The 18,343-nt window shown below is 34.4% G+C and overlaps 1 protein-coding gene across 4 annotated transcripts in view; it reads right to left on the bottom strand.

Moving 5' to 3' along the window:
- LOC111043520 (structural maintenance of chromosomes protein 6) overlaps positions 1-18,343 on the bottom strand; it is a 100,123-nt gene that overhangs the window by 3,441 nt on the left and 78,339 nt on the right. For all 4 annotated transcript variants that reach the window (XM_022328498.2, XM_022328497.2, XM_039421205.1 and 1 more), the window contains 3 exons: positions 13,483-13,654; positions 8,556-8,669; positions 7,194-7,394 (listed from right to left, as the gene is read on the bottom strand). In XM_022328498.2, the coding sequence (XP_022184190.2) occupies positions 7,194-7,394; positions 8,556-8,669; positions 13,483-13,654 (487 nt within the window). The remainder of the gene's footprint in view (positions 1-7,193; positions 7,395-8,555; positions 8,670-13,482; positions 13,655-18,343) is intronic.

The following is an 18,343-nucleotide window of genomic DNA, read 5'->3' as shown; positions in this document are numbered from 1 at the left end:
TTAAACATTTAAACATTAAGAGAAATGCCAAACCGCCAAATGCCAATTTTCAAGTAGTATGTTAGGGTATATGTACACTTGTTGACTGTACTATAGAAGCTAGATTCACTCAATCACTGCTCTGCTCTTTCACTGGACACTAATTGAACAAGCACTACACTAGCTCATACGGTTTCCTCCTTTTGAGCCTCCGCACCAACCCTCCATTGTCTAGCAGCTGGATCGCCTCAACGTTGTCGTGTTGGTGGAGTCGCCCCTCGTGCCTCTCCGCATGCCTCTGGATCTCGGTGGACACCAGGTCGACGTGCAGGTCTCTATGAAGCTCGCTGTTCCTGACATACCAAGGAGCATCCACAATGTTCCTCAGCACCTTGTTCTGGAATCGTTGTATGACATTGATGTTGCTATCTTTGGTACACCCACAAAGTTGTATACCATAAGTCCATACTGGCTTCAATATATGTTTTAACAGAAGAACTTTGTTTTGGATTGATAGGTTGGAGTTTTTACCGATCAGCCAATACAGTTCTTATATTTGATTCCAAGCTCCTCTCTCCTCTTCTTGACATGGGCCTTCCAGCAAAGCTTTGCGTCCAAGGTCATACCTAGATACTTGGCATCATTGGCATATGGTACAACTTGGTTGTTAATTGTTATTGGTATGGGCAGGTCCTTCTTATTGATGGAGTTGATGTGAATCGACTTTGCTTCATTTAGTTTCATCCTCCACTTCCTAGTCCAATCTTGAATTTTATTGATGGATCTCTGTATTTTTCCTTTGGAATATCAATATTACTGTCTACTGATAATATGGCTGTATCGTCTGCAAATGTTGCTGTAGTATACTCATCAAGGCTGGAAATATCGCTGGTATAGAGTAGGTAGAGAAATGGTCCTTGAACACTTCCTAGAGGAACTCTTACTTTTATTTCCTTCAAATCAAAGTATGAATCTTCATGCCTGACTCTAAAGTATCTGTCAGTCAGATAGGATTGTAATATATCTGTATTGCTTTGGTAACACTTTTTTCAGTTTGAAAAGAAGACCTTCATGCCACACTTTATCAAAAGCTTGCCCTATATCAAGGAAAGCAGCTGAACAAACTTTTTTCTCTTCTAGGCACTTCTCTATTACATTCACAATCCTATGCACTTGGTCTATTGTTGAGTGTTTCACTCTGATGCCAAATAGGTGATTTGTAATTATGTGCTGTCTGTCAATTATTGGTGTTAGCCTACTCAGTAAAATCCTTTCAAACAACTTGGCTAGCACAGGTAACAATATTGGCCTATATGATGATACTTCATGTGGCTTTTTACCTGGCTTGAGTATCATTATAACCTCTGCTACTTTCCATATTACTGGTACAAATTTGAGTCTGAAAGAGGCATTCAAAATGTGTGTTAATTTTACTATTGCTTTTCTTGGTAGGTGCTTGAGGACTAAGCCAGTTATCATTTCGAATCCAGGGTTTTTTTTGTTATTCAGATTTCTTTTTTCTCTTCTCACCTCTTCTACTGTGACACGCATTATTCCTTGATTTGGCTGTAAGATGTTCTCCTCTGCTTCTAAAGTGTCTTCTTCTGTTGTGTTGTTTGGCTGAAAAACGTTTACAAGATGATCTGAAAAGGTCTGTGCCTTTTCATCACTACTTGCCCATTGTCTGTTCTGCTTTCTGAGAGGAGGAGATTAATGAATGGTTTTTTTATTTTTTTAGCTGCCTTCCAGAGTGTAGTGATGTGGATCAGGAATATTCCCAGTGGGAAGGAACTTATGATTTGGCAATATTTCCAGGAATATTTCCGAGGCCAAGAAATTTTGGGAATTTATGAGAACTTAAGGGAATTTATAAAATTGCTCTATAAATGATTGAAATTGATCAATCCCACTCATATTTTACATTAATATAATCAATAAATCATCATTCTATTTGATATTGATCAAGCTCAGCCACATTTTACATTGATATAATCAATAAATCATCATCTTTGTGCCTATTTTTGCTCACTCACTGTCTTTTAAATACTCGTATAGTCCAGTCAATGAAAGATTATAGAGGGAAAATTTTGGAACAATTTTTGACCCCGTAGCTCTTTTAAGGGTAGTAAGGGGGGTAAACATATCAAAAGTCCTCACTCCTACCCCCTGTGCTAAGGTGGTGGGGATGTGGTTTGAAAGTGTCATATTTTGTTTTTTGCATATATCTCGAACAATACGCGCCTTTCAAAATTTTCGTCGAACACAATCATAATATTAAAGCTCACAAATTATCCTGCAAGTTTCATTTCCAACATTTTTCCATATCTCTCATAGTTTTTTCTAGGTGAAGAAAAACCCTTCCGGCTCCGATTTTTTCATCTTTTTGGCCTTATAAATTTTTAATGATTCATTGAAAAAATCCGTGCTAATCATGGGCTCATATAGCATTATATTCTCTTCAATTTCATCTATGGTCTCATTATTTTATGCATCTCCTAACGATTGTTGCAGCCGTTATAGTGTTGAGTGTGAAATCTTCAGTTTAACAACAATAGATCAATTGTCAGGGAAATTGGGAGGGAATGTTTGGAGCACAATATTTGACTTCGCAGCTTTGTTTGAACTAGTAAGAAGATGAACATATCAAATGTCCTCATCACTAATCCTTGAGCTCAAGGGATGAGGGTAGTTCTGGATGACACGCATGTAACTGGGAAACAATGCATTTCAGCGACATGGCTAACTGAGTAAAAATGAAGCTAGATAAATTTCCTACTAGTTTTGTGATATCTTCTAGAGATATTCATTTATTTTATTAAATAATAACATGATATAACATGGGGGATAAAATAGTTTTTGAGATATTCAATTTTAAAAGTGTAAAATCTTTGAAAAAGACAGTAGTTATTCTTCCAACCTTTTGCATTTCAGGGCTTATCACTCAACAACAATGCATCGTAAAAATGTATTTTTTTCACACAGGGGGTAGGAGTGAGGTCTTTTAATATGACTACTCCTTTACTATCCTTGAAAGAAGAGCTACGGGGTCAAAAATTGTGTTCCAAAATTTTCTTTCCATAATCTTCATTGACTGGACTATACGAGTATTTAAAAGACAGTGATTTGTAGAACATTCAATTCTCTTCAATTTAATGTATTATTCCATCATTTTATGCTTTCCATCAATTTTTATAGCAGTTTTAGTGTTGAGTGTGGTAGGAGTGAGGACTTTTTATATGCTTAACCCCTCACTATCCTTTAAAGGACTGTGAGGTCAAAAATTGGGTTCCAAACTTTTCCCTCTATATCTTTTTGAGCATTCGACATCGCTGCCTGAACTAGTATCTAATTACAAGTTAAGTGAGGCTCAATGACTCTTGAAAGGTTGTGAGCTGTAGAATTTTTTTTTTTAATATTGAATTAAACACTAGTATGCTCCTTGTTTTAGTTTAGCCTATTTTGCTGTAATTTATAATTTTTGGATTTATATTCTACTCTAATCTTTATTTAGGGGGTCAATTATTTTTGTGCGGAGAAATTGAATAAAATCATGCAATGACAGTTAAATTACACTCAATACTTTCTTTGTTTACCTGATTTACAGGCATTTATTAGTAAGTAAAAAAATCTTATTCAACTTGTAAGACATGAAAGTAGCATGATAATAGTGGTGCAATTGAATGATTTATAGAGTGCTCGTTTCTCCTTTCAATTTATGAACATCAAATTACTGTTTTCTTTGAACTTACTACAATTTATAAGTTATTCATTCTTATATTTCTTACATAAATCTGTTGTATAACAGGTGATTGAGACCTTTTGTAACATCTTTCCCCGTCATTTTTTATGAAAGAAATCATAAATTTCCTCAAGTTCCCATGAATTCCCGGGAATTTATGGTTTTTGGGAATATTTCCTCGATCTTAAATTCCCGGAAATTTTACATCATCAAGAGTGAGTAGTCCGTACTGCGTTCTGCTGTTAAGTTTATCAAGTAATTTATTGGTTGATTCATTCTTAATACATTGAATCTCTCTCCTTAGTTCTTGAGTTAAGATTGTTTGAAACTCTTTTGTCTTGAGGGGAACGTGATTGCTGCCATCTCCTTATTGCTCTTCGTTTTTCCACAATCATTTCTCTGATTTCTGCAAGGTAATTATTTCCAGTGGTCCTTCTTTTGAATTGTGGAGTATGCTGCCTGCATGCGGTCTGTTGGATATCAGTAACAAACGTCTCTAACTGCCTATCAATGTTAATGGTGAGTTCAAATCTATTCTTTCAGCATCCAGCACCCATCATTTTCACTCTACTATCATTCAATTCTACCTTACTATTTAAACAAATAAAGTTGCATTCGAAATGGCGGATCCAAGATGGCGGACCAGATTTTTGAAGTCATAGTCAAGTAGTATTTTCAATTTTATTAGGATCCCCAATCAAACCCACCATCAAATTACCTTTGTGTATGAGATATTAAGTCGTTCTTGGACTTCTCACCCACTCTGTATAGTGTAGTCTTTAGTATTTGGCAAATCTAGTTTTTCATAGCATTTTTCTTTCTTCACTAATATAGAATAGTTTATTCCTTATATTTATTTATTTCTATCAATTTTAAATTTATTTGTTTAGTGATTATTATTGTAATTTTCTTGATTGGGGAGCGATTTTTGACCAATTTCTATATTGCCAGCTATGTGACTCGGTAATCCGTTATTATGAAGGCGATAAGAGTACCTCTGATCCCTTGATAAGAGAACCTCAAGGATCAAAATTCAAACACTCACAAGTTTTTATAGCCTACAATAATCGGACCTCGTAAAACAGTATCTTCTCCTCCATGTGCTGTAAATAATTCACGGAAAAATATGTTGACAAAGTAAAAGATCAAGAAATTGAAGATAGTTTCCTCATTATCATGGTTTCGAAAGTTACATGATAAAAACAGTGGTTCAAGATGAATTCAAGATATCAGAGCTTGTAGAGGATAAAACTCTCTACAATTTTAAACCAATCATGTGTTTCTATGATGTATCAGATTTATATTAGGGACTTTAAGTGGAATCGCGATTAAATAAAAAACAAAAATCGTAATGGTATTTAAATCAATAGTATTGTTTATTGGAGTAGGAAAATCTTCACAACGTTGACTAATTTTTTATTTGAAGTATTTCACAAGATACACTGATTTGAATAAGGAAATTTGTGTTTTTTTATAGGAAATTATGTAGACTAAACAATGAATTTAACATTTCTCCAAGGAATTTGACTTATGGTATATTATTTTGAACCGCCTTTAAGCTGAAAGGGACTATGAGGTGTTTTACGAGATCTGGTCGTTGTGAAAAAACTTATGATTATTTGAATTTTGATCCTTATGATTATCTTATCAAGAGCAAGCCTTCATAATAAAAGGTTACAGAGTTTTACAATATATAAATTGGTCACTTATTGTGTGGAAATGTGGTTTATAGTACACTCAACAATGAATTACCTATTTCTCCAAGGAATTTGGCTCATGATACATGATTTTCAACCGCCTTGTCAAGCTGGAAGGAAAGAGCTGTAGTACGAGGAGATCCGATCATTGTGTAAAAACTTTTGAGTGTTTGTAATTTTGATCCTTGAGGTGTCCTTATGCGCGCCTTTCCATTGGGTAATACTAAAATTAAATGCATCTAACGAGTGATTCTGATAGAGCATCATGATCTTATGAGCCTATATCATAGTGCGAAATGTCAATAAGAGGACAATGAAATTAATGATGATGGTTATAGCTAAAAAGGTGTTTTCCAAAATACAAGGACCATTGTCTTCGACTGCCCCCTGTGGGTTGGGGGAGCTTTGAGTCGATCATCGTACTCAAGAATGTGTTGAAAACCAGAATCCACCCACAGCCATGCTTGTCGTAGGAGGCGACTAAAATGGACCTCAAGGCAACTCTAGAAGTTACCTTGCCTTCACACCCACGGCATCTGCCTCATCAGGGCAGTTTCGGAGGGGCAAAAAGAAAAAACCAAGAGACCAGAGATGGGTGAAACTCCAGGCATAAATGTGGGTCAAGAGGCTGAGTCGAGATGACCGGGCGCCGGCGCCCTAGAGGCAGTTTGGCGTCCCCTCTCTCAGCGGAAGGACCTACAAAAAAGCCAGGAGTGGAACTCACGTAGGTTTGTGGGTGGAGAGGCCAAAACTCACCACTGCTCAAAGAAGGGCGGCCATTCAGGCAAAACTTCTTGGGAGAGGTGAGGCTTTTGACCCTTCAGAGTTTCGGAGGGGCAAAAAGAAAAACCCAAGAGACCAGAGATGGGTCAAAATCCAGGCACAAATGTGGGTCAAGAGGCTGAGTCGAGGGTGGCCGGGCGCCCTAGAGGCAGTTCGGCGTCCCCTCTCTCAGCGGAAGAACCTACAAAAAAGCCAGGAGTGGAATTCACGTAGGTTTGTGGGTGAAGAGGCCAAAAGGGAAGATATTGTTTACTGAAAACTAAACTTCATCAAAATTGATTTTTTCTTGAGATTTTACTAATTTTTGGAAATTGTAACTCAGTACTTATTGTAGATAGAGTGCTCCGAATGATATAATTTTATTCAAAATTATATAATCTGGAAAAAGGCGAAAATATGATTTGGTAGAAATGGCCGAAAACTGAAAAATGAACCGAAAGTATGAGGTTTTTGGGGCATTCTGTATTTAGCACAAGAAAATTTGCATGAAATAATTGGTTCTGGACTTCTCTTTATCCAAAAAATACATTTGAGAATCATAAATACAACATGTTATATTGCAGGCACATTCCCTTTTTCATATCTATATTGACTGGACTAAATTAAGATCCAAGGCAGCTGAAGGCATCACATGTCAGCGCATAAAGTAGATACTTTAGTAGAACTCCCAAAATAACTATTAGCAGTCAGTTGGGTTGTAAGCCAGTCCATTTTTTATATTTTGAACTTTCAATTGTATCCTTTTAAATCCTCAAAAACGACGAAGGAGTGAGTCGATTTGAGCCAACGAACTCGTTCTGTATAATGACCCACAAACAAACCCATAAACGGACAACGACTCAAGCTCTAGACATCAGTAAGAACTTGCTACGATCGTTTAATTACAAGTTCAGTATGTAAAACCGGTCTGAACTGGGAATTTTAAGAGAATTTGAAGGTGTAACAGGATGGTTTTCACGAGCAGGATTTGAATGAATAATAATGAATATACTCACAGTAAAGACATCGAATTCGTCCATAACGAAGAAAGGAACAGTCATTGACTCCCACACAGCTATGATGAAAGCAATCGTGGCGAATGATTTCTCCCCTCCAGAGAGTGATGATATTTCTCCTTTCTTGCCAGTTCCTTTCTCTTTTCCACGCACAACGTGCATTTTGAGAATTTGTTTGTTATTATCCAAGCTAAACGTTCCCTAGGGTAACACAGAAACAACAAAGTTGAATAAGCTGTAATACTTATACCAAGGTACCTAGAATACATGTATTCTAGGTACATTGACTTATACTATAAATTGCCATACTATTGAATGTGTTAATTCAGTCGTTTTGTGGTAAACGGTCTATTTATTCTATATATAACTATATAGGGTCTTTCAATACTGATCAATGTAAAGTATTTTAATTCTTCATAAAATCAATAATAATTAACTCAGTAAAGCATTATAATAAGTATAATAAATTTACTATGATTAATTTAGTATAAACCCAGTATAATTATAGATTGTTGTTTACATTCTGGAAAATTAAAAAAAATGTTTGAGAAGTTTAAAAGAATTTTGAAAAATTTATGCAGAAATAAATTGAAATTTCGGAATGGTAGTTTCACATCACAATTATTATTAGTGTTTATCGGTTCCAAAGAAATACTCGATTCTTGGAATAACTCCGATCAGACAAATACTCACAATCAAATAAATTACCATATGCATGACACATGCATGAATGTCAATGGTTTTATTGACAGAGACCAGACCCTCTTGAATCTCCAAGACTCGTTATAATTCATAAAACAATATAAATAGATGACATGAGTATGGAGTGGCTATGCCTATAGTGACAAGAGCGCTGCTGGCTTAGCAACTACCTAGAGGTCCCGGGTTCGACCTCCAGATATGACCAAACGTTTTTAGCCAGTTAACTGACAAGCACGTTATTTGGCGGTCTCGGCTGAACTATACCAGTCATGAAGCCCAATGACGGCTTAAATATATAATAATATGCATGTCAGGGAAGGTGGAACTCCCGTCGAAGACTTCCAGACAATTAAATATGTACAAAGAATATTATTATTATCATACACTCATGATTGAATTACAAACCGAAACTCATAAAGATGAAATTGGGTTCACCTTTCAACACTTGAGACTATAGAAGAAATGTGTTTCGAAGACATCAGAAATGTTTAAAAGTGAAACTTGAGAGTTTGATTAACTTATTACGGTAACTAAAATTGAAAAAATACAAACTTTGGCATAATTTGATGAATAATCAATACATCTACACAAGAAGAAATCTCTATATAGAGAAATGACAAATTTGAAAGTAATCGACTCAAATTAGCATCCAAAATTTACCTGGAGATCACGCTTTTTCAGTACTTCTGAGAACAAGACTTTTGCCTTTTTAAGCTGTTTTTGCTCACTAACTTCAATAGTTTTCAAATCTTTCTCGAGCTTTTCAGAGGTTGCCTGAAACATAGAAATTTAAGTTTATTAGTTTACGTTGGATTACAATGTAAATTATACTTACACTTGACAAGTGCGCTGTCGTTAATACTCCATGAAAAATAAAATTTAAGAACTAAATTAATAATGTGGTCTTCTTCTTCTTAGCCTTTATACTAAAATGATTTTGTTGTCTATCATACTGTAATAGTTTTATTTCTGAGAAAACTAGGTTTCAATAGCATCAATGCATCATCATCAGTAGAAGGGAGAGCTAAGACGTTAGCTCAGTTTAGCTCCAACAATAGATAACATTAATAATATGTATCTCAAATAGTTTCACAGCAAGTTAGGAGAATGTACACAAAAAGCAAGAATAAGCAAAAAGCAATCTGGTGTGGCACACTCACACAACTTTCCTTGCCATTATGAAAATTGATCATCTGACGCTAGTGTTCCCGCGCATCCCAAGTCCACTTATAAACAAAGATCAGAGCCAGCTGGTGACAGGGCAATAACGCTGGAGATACACGAGGTCTGCTATCTCTTCATATTGAATCACATTTGGAATTCAATTGGATAATCACATTTTTTCGAATTTCGAGCTTATTTTCAATTTTAGGTGAAAATGTTACTAAACATTAATTGTAGAGATTCTCATGCTCAATCTTTTCCACTCGAAATTTTTTGTTCAAATTGTATCTGAAGCCTGATAATTGAGAATCTAAAATCAAACTTTGCATAGATGGGGCGGAGCTCCTGACATTTTTACAGATATGGGACTTGTGGCAGTTGATAGAGCTTATCGATGACTAACTATTTCAGGTATAACTTCAATCAAAATCGTTGGGGCCGTTTTCGAGAAAATCGCGAAAAACCCTGTTTTTGACACCATTTTCGCCATTTCAGCCGCCATCTTGAATCGCATTTGATCGAAATTGTTCGTGTCGTATCCTTATATTGTAAGGACCTTACGTTCCAAATTTCAAGTCATTCCATTAATTGGGAGATGAGATATCGTGTACACAGACGCACATACACTCATACACACACACACACAGACCAATACCCAAAAAACACTTTTTTGGATTCAGGGGACCTTGAAACGTATAGAAATTTAGAAATTTGGGTACCTTAATTTTTTTTCGGAACGCAATACTTTCCTTTACCTATGGTAATAGGGCAAGGAAAGTAAAAAAGATTGCATTTTTGAATAGGCTCAAGTTAGATACATTTCTAGCTAAGATTATCATGCAAATGGAGCAGTTCACGACATATTATAAAAACAAGAAACCAACTTCAGCATTCGAACTACTTTATGAAAAATAACAAGAGAGTATGTTTTCAAATCTGCCAATTAGTCCTAGGATATTCTGTTGAAAACATCATATAGTTTAAAAGAAAAAAAATTGAGTTTGAATGGTTCGATTAAAAATAACAAGAATAAATGTTTCAAATATTCAAATAATAAAACAGGTCTTATGTTAATTTCGTTTGTTATAGCCTAAACATTTCGAACCATTATTTTCCGGTGTCAGTATAACATTAATTAGAAAATTCTGTTTGACGAACTGGTCCGGGCGCAAATGTCATTCCGTGGTCATTTTTGAGTAACAGCCGTGGAAGATGTCTCAATCTCTTCATTAGGTCTAGCATAATAAGGATCGTGATTATGATAAGTCGAAATCACAGGCAAACAACTCGCAAACAAGATGGCCGCCAAAATTTCCAGGGTTTTGCTTTATCACTTGTACAGGGTGATTCTTAATAATGGTAAAATAATTTAATACGTGATAGTAGAGGTAAAAATAAGAAAAAAGTTCTTATAAACATATATCCATAAACGCTTCATTAGCGAGCTATACAGGGTAAAAGATTTCGCCCGGAATTCAGTTCCTCTGATGAAATACACCGATGCTGAATTGTTTGAGGACTGGTTTTTGAAAAACCTATGCTGGATTCATATGGAAAAATATCTTAAAAATTGAAAACTAGTCTGGAAGCTGAAGTGTGAGTAGTTTTTGAGAAAAAAGTTGAAATATGCAAAAAGTCTAAGTAGAAAAACATAGTCTTCTACGTTTGATGCTCAATAACTTTCTTTAATGACCAGTAAACAATTAATTTTTTGAAATAAAAATTGTAGAGAATTTAATTCTGAAAAGAATGATGTAAGCTGTGTAAACTGAATTTGAATAATAGTTGAATGAAATGTATTCTTATGTAGTACATTACACCACAAAAATTTGCTGTTTTATGAGGAAAAACAGTTAATAACTCATAAGGTTGTAGCAGATTGCAAATAAAACATGTATTTAAATAGCAGCTGTTCCAAAACAGCTGATTTAATTTGTTTTAAATAAGAAATCATTTAAAAAAATTATCAGCTGAAAATTAATTTCAGAAATATTTTAGCAAGTGTTAACTTTTTAAAAAATGGCAGGTAATTAAATACATACTCTTTTATTATTATCCATAATCCGAATTAGCTGACATGCATTTAATGTATGGGATGGGACACTGTAATAGTATTGAAGCAAGACTTTTGTATCAAGAGAACTTTCCTAACCGAGTATGTCCAAGTTGAAGGTTTTTGCCACTCTTCATCAACGTCTGTCTAGAACAGATTCTTTGATGTCCAAAGAGCACATTTATGCAGGCAGACCCCGATCTACTAAGACTGTTGAGTTAGAAGAACAAGTTCTTAATGAAATTTATGAACATCCAGAGAAGAGCACGAGAGAATTGTCAGTGCAGTTAATCAATGTATTATTTGGAGGATACTAAAAGAGCAACAATTACATCCATACCACCTCCAGAAAGTTCATACTCTATTGCCACGAGACTGTATTCCCGTGCTGGTATTTGCTGATGGATTTTAGAAAATCTTGTCAACTCAAAACTTTTTAACAACCGTTTTATTTACCGACGTGGCACACTTTACAAGAACAGCTATCGTTAACGTCCACAACCTACATATTTGGGCGGATGAGAATCCTCATGCCATCAATCCTAATCGTCCACAACATCAGTTTTCAGTAAACATTTGGGCAGGAATCATAGGAGATCATCTACTTCTGTTCGAGCTTCCTCCCAGGCTTAATGGAATAATCTACTTAAACTTTTTGAGAGAGGAGCTATTTATCTTACTTGAAGATGTACCTTAAGAGTTTGAAGTTATATTCACCATAGTAAAAGTTGATGGAATTGGATAAATTTTTCGGATATTGTAGTATGATTATTTTAGAGCTTCCAGATGGCTGAATTGATCCAATATCCTCGACAGTTTTAGACTTACAGACGATTTCTTGAAAATCGACATATTTTTGCCGCCATCTTGTTTTTTTCATGATTACAAACATTTTTGTGATTGCCATCATGGATAATCTCTTTCTACACATGATTATAAAGAGATTGATACCATTTCCAAGTCTGTACCTTCAAGGAGTCATGAGTTACATGGTTTTCTAATTGTTGAGATTGGCATTTGGTGGAAAAAGCGTGTTTTCCGCTACAAACACTACTTTTTACTGTTTTTCCGATGAAGCTCCAGCCGTAAAATATGGACTTACAGCCTCCAACCAGATGTCATTTTGAAGTTTCGGAAATATTCTACAACACTGTGCCAATAATACTAGTGTTTGTCTACTGCGAATAAATATACAGGGTGGAAAGTAAAATATTGTCCCCGAAAAATGTATGTTTCAAGGTTTTGAAGTTGAATAAATAATGGAAAGAGTTGTAGAAATGAGATGATTCTCTCAAACATCATTGTTTGGTTCTAAACACTTTGGTGGTAAAACCAATCCGATATAAGAATTTCTGTCAATAATGACCGCCATCTTGTATTTTTCAATGATGTCGAATATTTTCGTTGTTTCCTTCATCAATATTCTTATTCATCTTGTTGTAACGAAGAAATTGAGACCATTTGCAAGTTTCTATCTTAGAGTAGTCATGAAAAAATCGATTTTATAGTTCTAGCTTGTTACCTCATGCTTATGGAAAACGCACCAGAAATCATGCAGGGTTTTCTTCGGAGGGCGCTGGAAAGCTCATTTTTCGACATACAGCGCATGAAATTATATCGTTACAAAGTTGAAAAAACACTCTAAATTTTATGGATTTGAAATTTCTCTTTATCTCTTGCACAAAAAAAGTTATAATGGAATGAAATTTGAACAAATTTATAAAAAAGTTTTTTTGGGCTTTGAAGGTTATAACTAAAAAATATGCGTTTTAGAGGATTATTTTATATAACAAAAATTGTAGAGGAAGATTTTAAAAATATTTTCGTCTTGAAAAACGGTACAATATCTTGGAGGTTATTGATATACAAGTGATAAAGCAAAACCCTGGTAATTTTGGCGGCCATCTTGTTTCAGAGTTGTTTTCGACTTATCATCATCACGATCCTTATTATGCTAGACCTAACGAAGAAATTGAGACATCTTCCACGGCTGTTACTCAAAAATGACCATGGAGTGCCTTATTCATGACATTTGCGCCCGGACTAATCTTGAAGTAGTCATGAAAAAAATCGATTTTAGAAACAAGAAAACACCTGTTAACTTAAAGACTCTATCTTGAAGTAGTCATGAAAAAATCGATTTTAGAAACAAGAAAACACCTGTTAACTTAAATACTCTATCTTGAAGTAGTCATGAAAAAATCGATTTTAGAAACAAGAAAACACCTGTTAATTTAAAGACTCTATCTTGAAGTAGTCATGAAAAAATCGATTTTAGAAACAAGAAAACACCTGTTAACTTAAAGGCTCTATCTTGAAGTAGTCATGAAAAAATCGATTTTAGAAACAAGAAAACACCTGTTAACTTACTTTGGCAATTTCTTCTAACCGTTTCATAATTCTGGAGCATTCACGGAGCCATTGCTTCTTTTCAGTGAATGCTTGCTCTGCAACTTCGATTGTATTTTCCTTGCAGAATTCTCTCAGTCCCATATGCTCACATTTTATAGCCTTCAGCTCTTCCTCTACTTCTGGCAATTTTCTGAAAATAATAAAAAAGAATTAATAGAAAATACAATATAATTATCAAGTTGAAAGATACAACAGACATCTAATCAAAATTGTCTCTATTCAAAAGGTAATAATGGAAAAGACCCATCGCTCATGCTGTACATTCAACTAATATTTGAGTGTACGAAGCGTTTACACTGATTATTTTAAATTTGTGAATCCATTCTGTACTACAGCACTACTCCACGTGAGCAAATGACTCGAAATGTTAAAAATGCTAATTACAATACTTGAATGCTGATGGGAAACTAAAATTACACCCATCTTCGGACTACATCAGCTTATGATTTACACATTGTTTCAACATACAAAAAATCTATTTAGATAAGGAATAATATTGATAAAAATAGTAATACTTCCATTTGTTAGACTTTAATGCGTGAAAGTAATCTAGACTTAATTCTTATTTCAACCTCTTCAGAAGTTTTCATCAATTAATTTGACTGTTGGTCAATAATCTGAACTACTCTTCTTCTACTCTTTACTACCAGTACTATATTCATTAAATTTATAATTTTTATTGAAATTATACATCTGTGATCACAATAGTATTGAAATCTGTACTCGTCATATCCTTTCCTAAAGGAAAGGATATCCCTCCCCCAATAGTATAGAATAGGCGGAGCTGAGCCAACATTATGTATTGTCTATTGTATTGAACCTTAATTTATTCAAGGCTGGAGCACCAATGTCCGTCAACCTGCGGATTCGAACCCACGACCAGCTAGCGCAGACTGAAGGGTGCAACGCCCTGGTTATCTCAGCTAACTTGGCCAGGAGTTACATGTAATAATTCATTTAAATCTTACAACAATACAGTAATAGTATAAGTGAAATCGTTGTCATAGAAGTGAGTTTTGATTTTACATTGGCCTCTCACAGAATTCAAACAAGAGTCTTGTTGCTTGAATTTGTTATCAGAAAGCCATTGTTATTGAAGTGCTATAATATTGTTGTTATTATTCGATAAATTTCAAGAAATTCGGTGTATCAAATTGTTAGCATTCAGAGTTTGTTGGTGCTGAATTATTGGTTTCAATGTGATGTTTTATCCTATAATATTAAGCGAGCAATTTCTGTTTGGGTACATGCTTATCTGTATATCAAATCAAATTCATTTATTGCCAAAAAGAAAACAAACAATAATTTACTCATACACATATATACACGAGCAAAAATGAGAGAAGAAAAAAATATATAATTTCTAGGAATCACCAGCAAAAAGATAACTCTTTGCCCGCTGAAAAAAGGCTCTAACGATTCTCACGAAATTTGGCAAAAAATAGGTTTATGATATACAAATTCGATTTTACTAGGTCTTATCCCTGGGATAACTTGTACAAGGACATAAAAAGGATAATTCATCCTTGAAAAAAGAGCTGAAAATTTCGTCATCTGTCGATAATATGAAGTGAGCGAGTGAGTGCGTGTGTGGGAGTGAAACAAAATTATGCATCAACTGTTGAACTATTCAATCCGCTGATCTCACGAGAAATATTATCCGGCAAGAAATTAATCAACATAATATGATCGTTATTTGGTTGGCAGTACTGTTCTGCCTAGTAAAAACTGTCTGAGTTTGTTCCGTAATTAATTTGCTTTTGAAGGTGTTTTTAAATTGAATCTCCAGCATTCGATATTCGTATGAGGTAGTTTGTGAGTTGGTGAATTCGTGAAATTAATATTTTGGTGTGAATTACCTGTTTTGTGACTGTTAAGTTCTAATTTGTTTTTGTAACCTAAAACTGTTTACCGGTTCTGCACGGTGAGAATAGCTGCATTTTCATTATCTACTCATCAACTCAAGACACGTTTGTTAAGTGTTGTCTTTGAATTTGTCAACTGCTTAGTGAGAGAAGTTGTGTGTATTTTTGGGTTCAAAATTTTATAAAATAACTTGATTAATTCAATATGAAGTGATAATTAAGTGTTATATATAAATATAGTTTGGTGTTTCAATTTCTATAAATTCAAAATGTTTAGCTTATATATTTTTTGGACGAAAATTGAACTTGAACGTTTTACAGTAGAAACATAACCTTTTTTTTGACATTTTATTAATAATTTATCAAAATTTGTGAATGGAATAGATTTGGGCCAAGCCTGTTGTTCCTTCCTAATCATATCTGTGATTATCATAGCATGTGATATTCATATGATCTGTGATTCTGTCCACGAATAAATGAATAATGTAAGGGGTTACCGGTTTGGAGATAGAGAACTCTCATTTGATACTACGAGAAGGGATACTCGTAGAAGGAATGAATAGATTTAATTTGGCAACATTTGAAAAGATGAATGGCTTCAAAGGTTTTCTACTGGGGGTTTTTTATTCAAAGTTTTAATATCCCAACAACTATAAAGTTGAAAAAAGTACTGAATGTAGCCTATTTCTCCTAGTAATACTTTGAATGATAATATAGGCCTATATATTTTCAATCACTGTTTTATCATCATAATAATTAGGCTTGGCTTGAATACTTTAATAGTTATCTTGAACTTTCTTGTTATTTATCACTTGTATTCGAGCAGTTTTCTTTGTTCATTGTGATATTCTTTTTCAATCTCAACCAATATCTATCCGTTCAAAACTGATTCTAATACCAATCTCAATGCAGAAGACATATAAAGGAAAAGCTAATATTAATTTGATAAAAGTGAAATCAAGAGTGGTTGCAAAGAATAAAGGTTTATAGTGCAGGGTATTCTATTAGTGATTTGGAGAATGGATGATCAATGGATGAAGACGGTAAGCGCACCACTTTCCTTCCTTATGATATCATGACATTTGATGATTTTGTTTGTTATAAACAATCAATTGGATTGATCAACAATCAAATGAGCAAGTCGGACAAGCAAAATTGGATTTCCATAACAATCTAGTCAATAATAAATGTAACAAACCAAAGTTAATGTGGAAAGTAATTAGAGAAAATTTATTGTTGAACATAGCCTACATCTACTTCGTATAAGAAAAATGTAAACTTAAATTTCAATTCGTATTATGTTGATAGCATAGCTGATGTTTTGGCTGGAATACCAAGCAGCATTAACACAGTCTCTCACTATTTGAAAAAAGTAAGAAGAATAGGACCATCATTTTCGTTTCATCATGTGACTGTGGAACAATTCTCTTAGAAATACCAACTGTTTAGATATTTTTCATTTGCATTTTTTCATATGCAAAACAAGCAGTCAACATATATGTGAAGTTATATGTAATATCTTCAATTCCTGTATTGACTTTGGTGTTTTTCCTGACTTGCTTAAACTGTCGAAAGTGGTGCCAAGGCGACCTCGAACTGTGTAGTAGCTACAGGCCAATATCCATTGTGCCAATCTTATCTAAAGTTTTCGAATTTCTAATTGTTCAACAGAATGTCAGATTACTTAGAGAGGGGAAATTTACTATCAATCAATCAATTATATTTATTCATCAAATGTACAAGTACATTGAATATTGTCACATACACATGTTGTCACATAAAACAGAGAAAATTAAAAGAACTAACATCACACAATACAGTCAATGTCAAAATAGCATAAAATTACTCCTGAACAAATTCCTGAAAGGAGTAAAAAGACATTCCCACCAAATAGTCCTTCAGATGAGCTTTGAAACATCTTATATTTTCTATAGACTTCAAATTACTAGGCAGCATGCTAAAGTATCTATCACCCATATAAGTTGTATTCTTTTTAAAGATTTCCAAGTTATGTCTTTGAACAATTCTTCCTGATCGTTTTTGTTGAATTAGTATTTTATCGAGATTTCTCTTGGAAGTGCTGCCGTAGATACATAGACCGTAAGCTATATTCGAATGTATCAATGCATGATAAATGGCTACTAAGCCAAATAAGCGTTGAGACCGCACATATTGGACATTCGCCTAAGAGCATACAGGCCTGGGGATATTTTTTTAACCACATGACAGACGTGATTGTTCCATGACAGGTGTTCATCTATCACTAATCACAGGAATTGTGTGGTATTCTTTTGCCCTAATCTTTTACCTTGAAGTTTTATAACTGAACATGGAACATTTCTGCTCTGGTTTGTTGAGAACGGGACCACTACCGATTTTTTGGGATTCAGGAGAAGATTTCGGCCATTAAGAAAATCATTGATGGCTGCTAGACCATTGGCTGATGTTTGCTCCACCTCCTGTACTGACTTACTCGAAAAAATAATATTAGCGTCATCCGCATATAGGCAAACAGTTGCCTGTTCATGAATAACCTTAGGTAAACCCTTAATGTGGCAGAGAAATAATAAAGGGTCTAAAATTGAACCTTGCGGAACGCCGTATTGAAGACTTTTGAGATCAGATCGATATCTTATTTTATACTTTACTGATGGAGTCTCATCTATACTCTCTATTTCAACATATTGTTGTCTCCCCTTCAAGTAGGATGCAAACGTATCGTATAAGCAATTCGGTTTCTGAAAGAACCATACCACTTGTCAGGCGGTGATGTCTTACATTCAGGATATCATAACTGGTATGGAAGGGAAAAATTCTGTAAATGCAAAACTATTCGATATGTCACGTGCTTTCGACACAGTCTCCTATAACATTATTCTGACTAAACTGTAAAATTTAGGTTTAAATTCTAGATCTGTAGCACTGATAGGGCCATATTTGAATGATAGATTCCA

Source organism: Nilaparvata lugens, chromosome 2 (assembly GCF_014356525.2).
Source record: "Nilaparvata lugens isolate BPH chromosome 2, ASM1435652v1, whole genome shotgun sequence".
Taxonomy (NCBI): Eukaryota; Metazoa; Arthropoda; class Insecta; order Hemiptera; family Delphacidae; genus Nilaparvata; species Nilaparvata lugens.
Note: the sequence above shows the minus strand (reverse complement) of the source record. Positions and strands in the feature narration are given on the sequence as shown.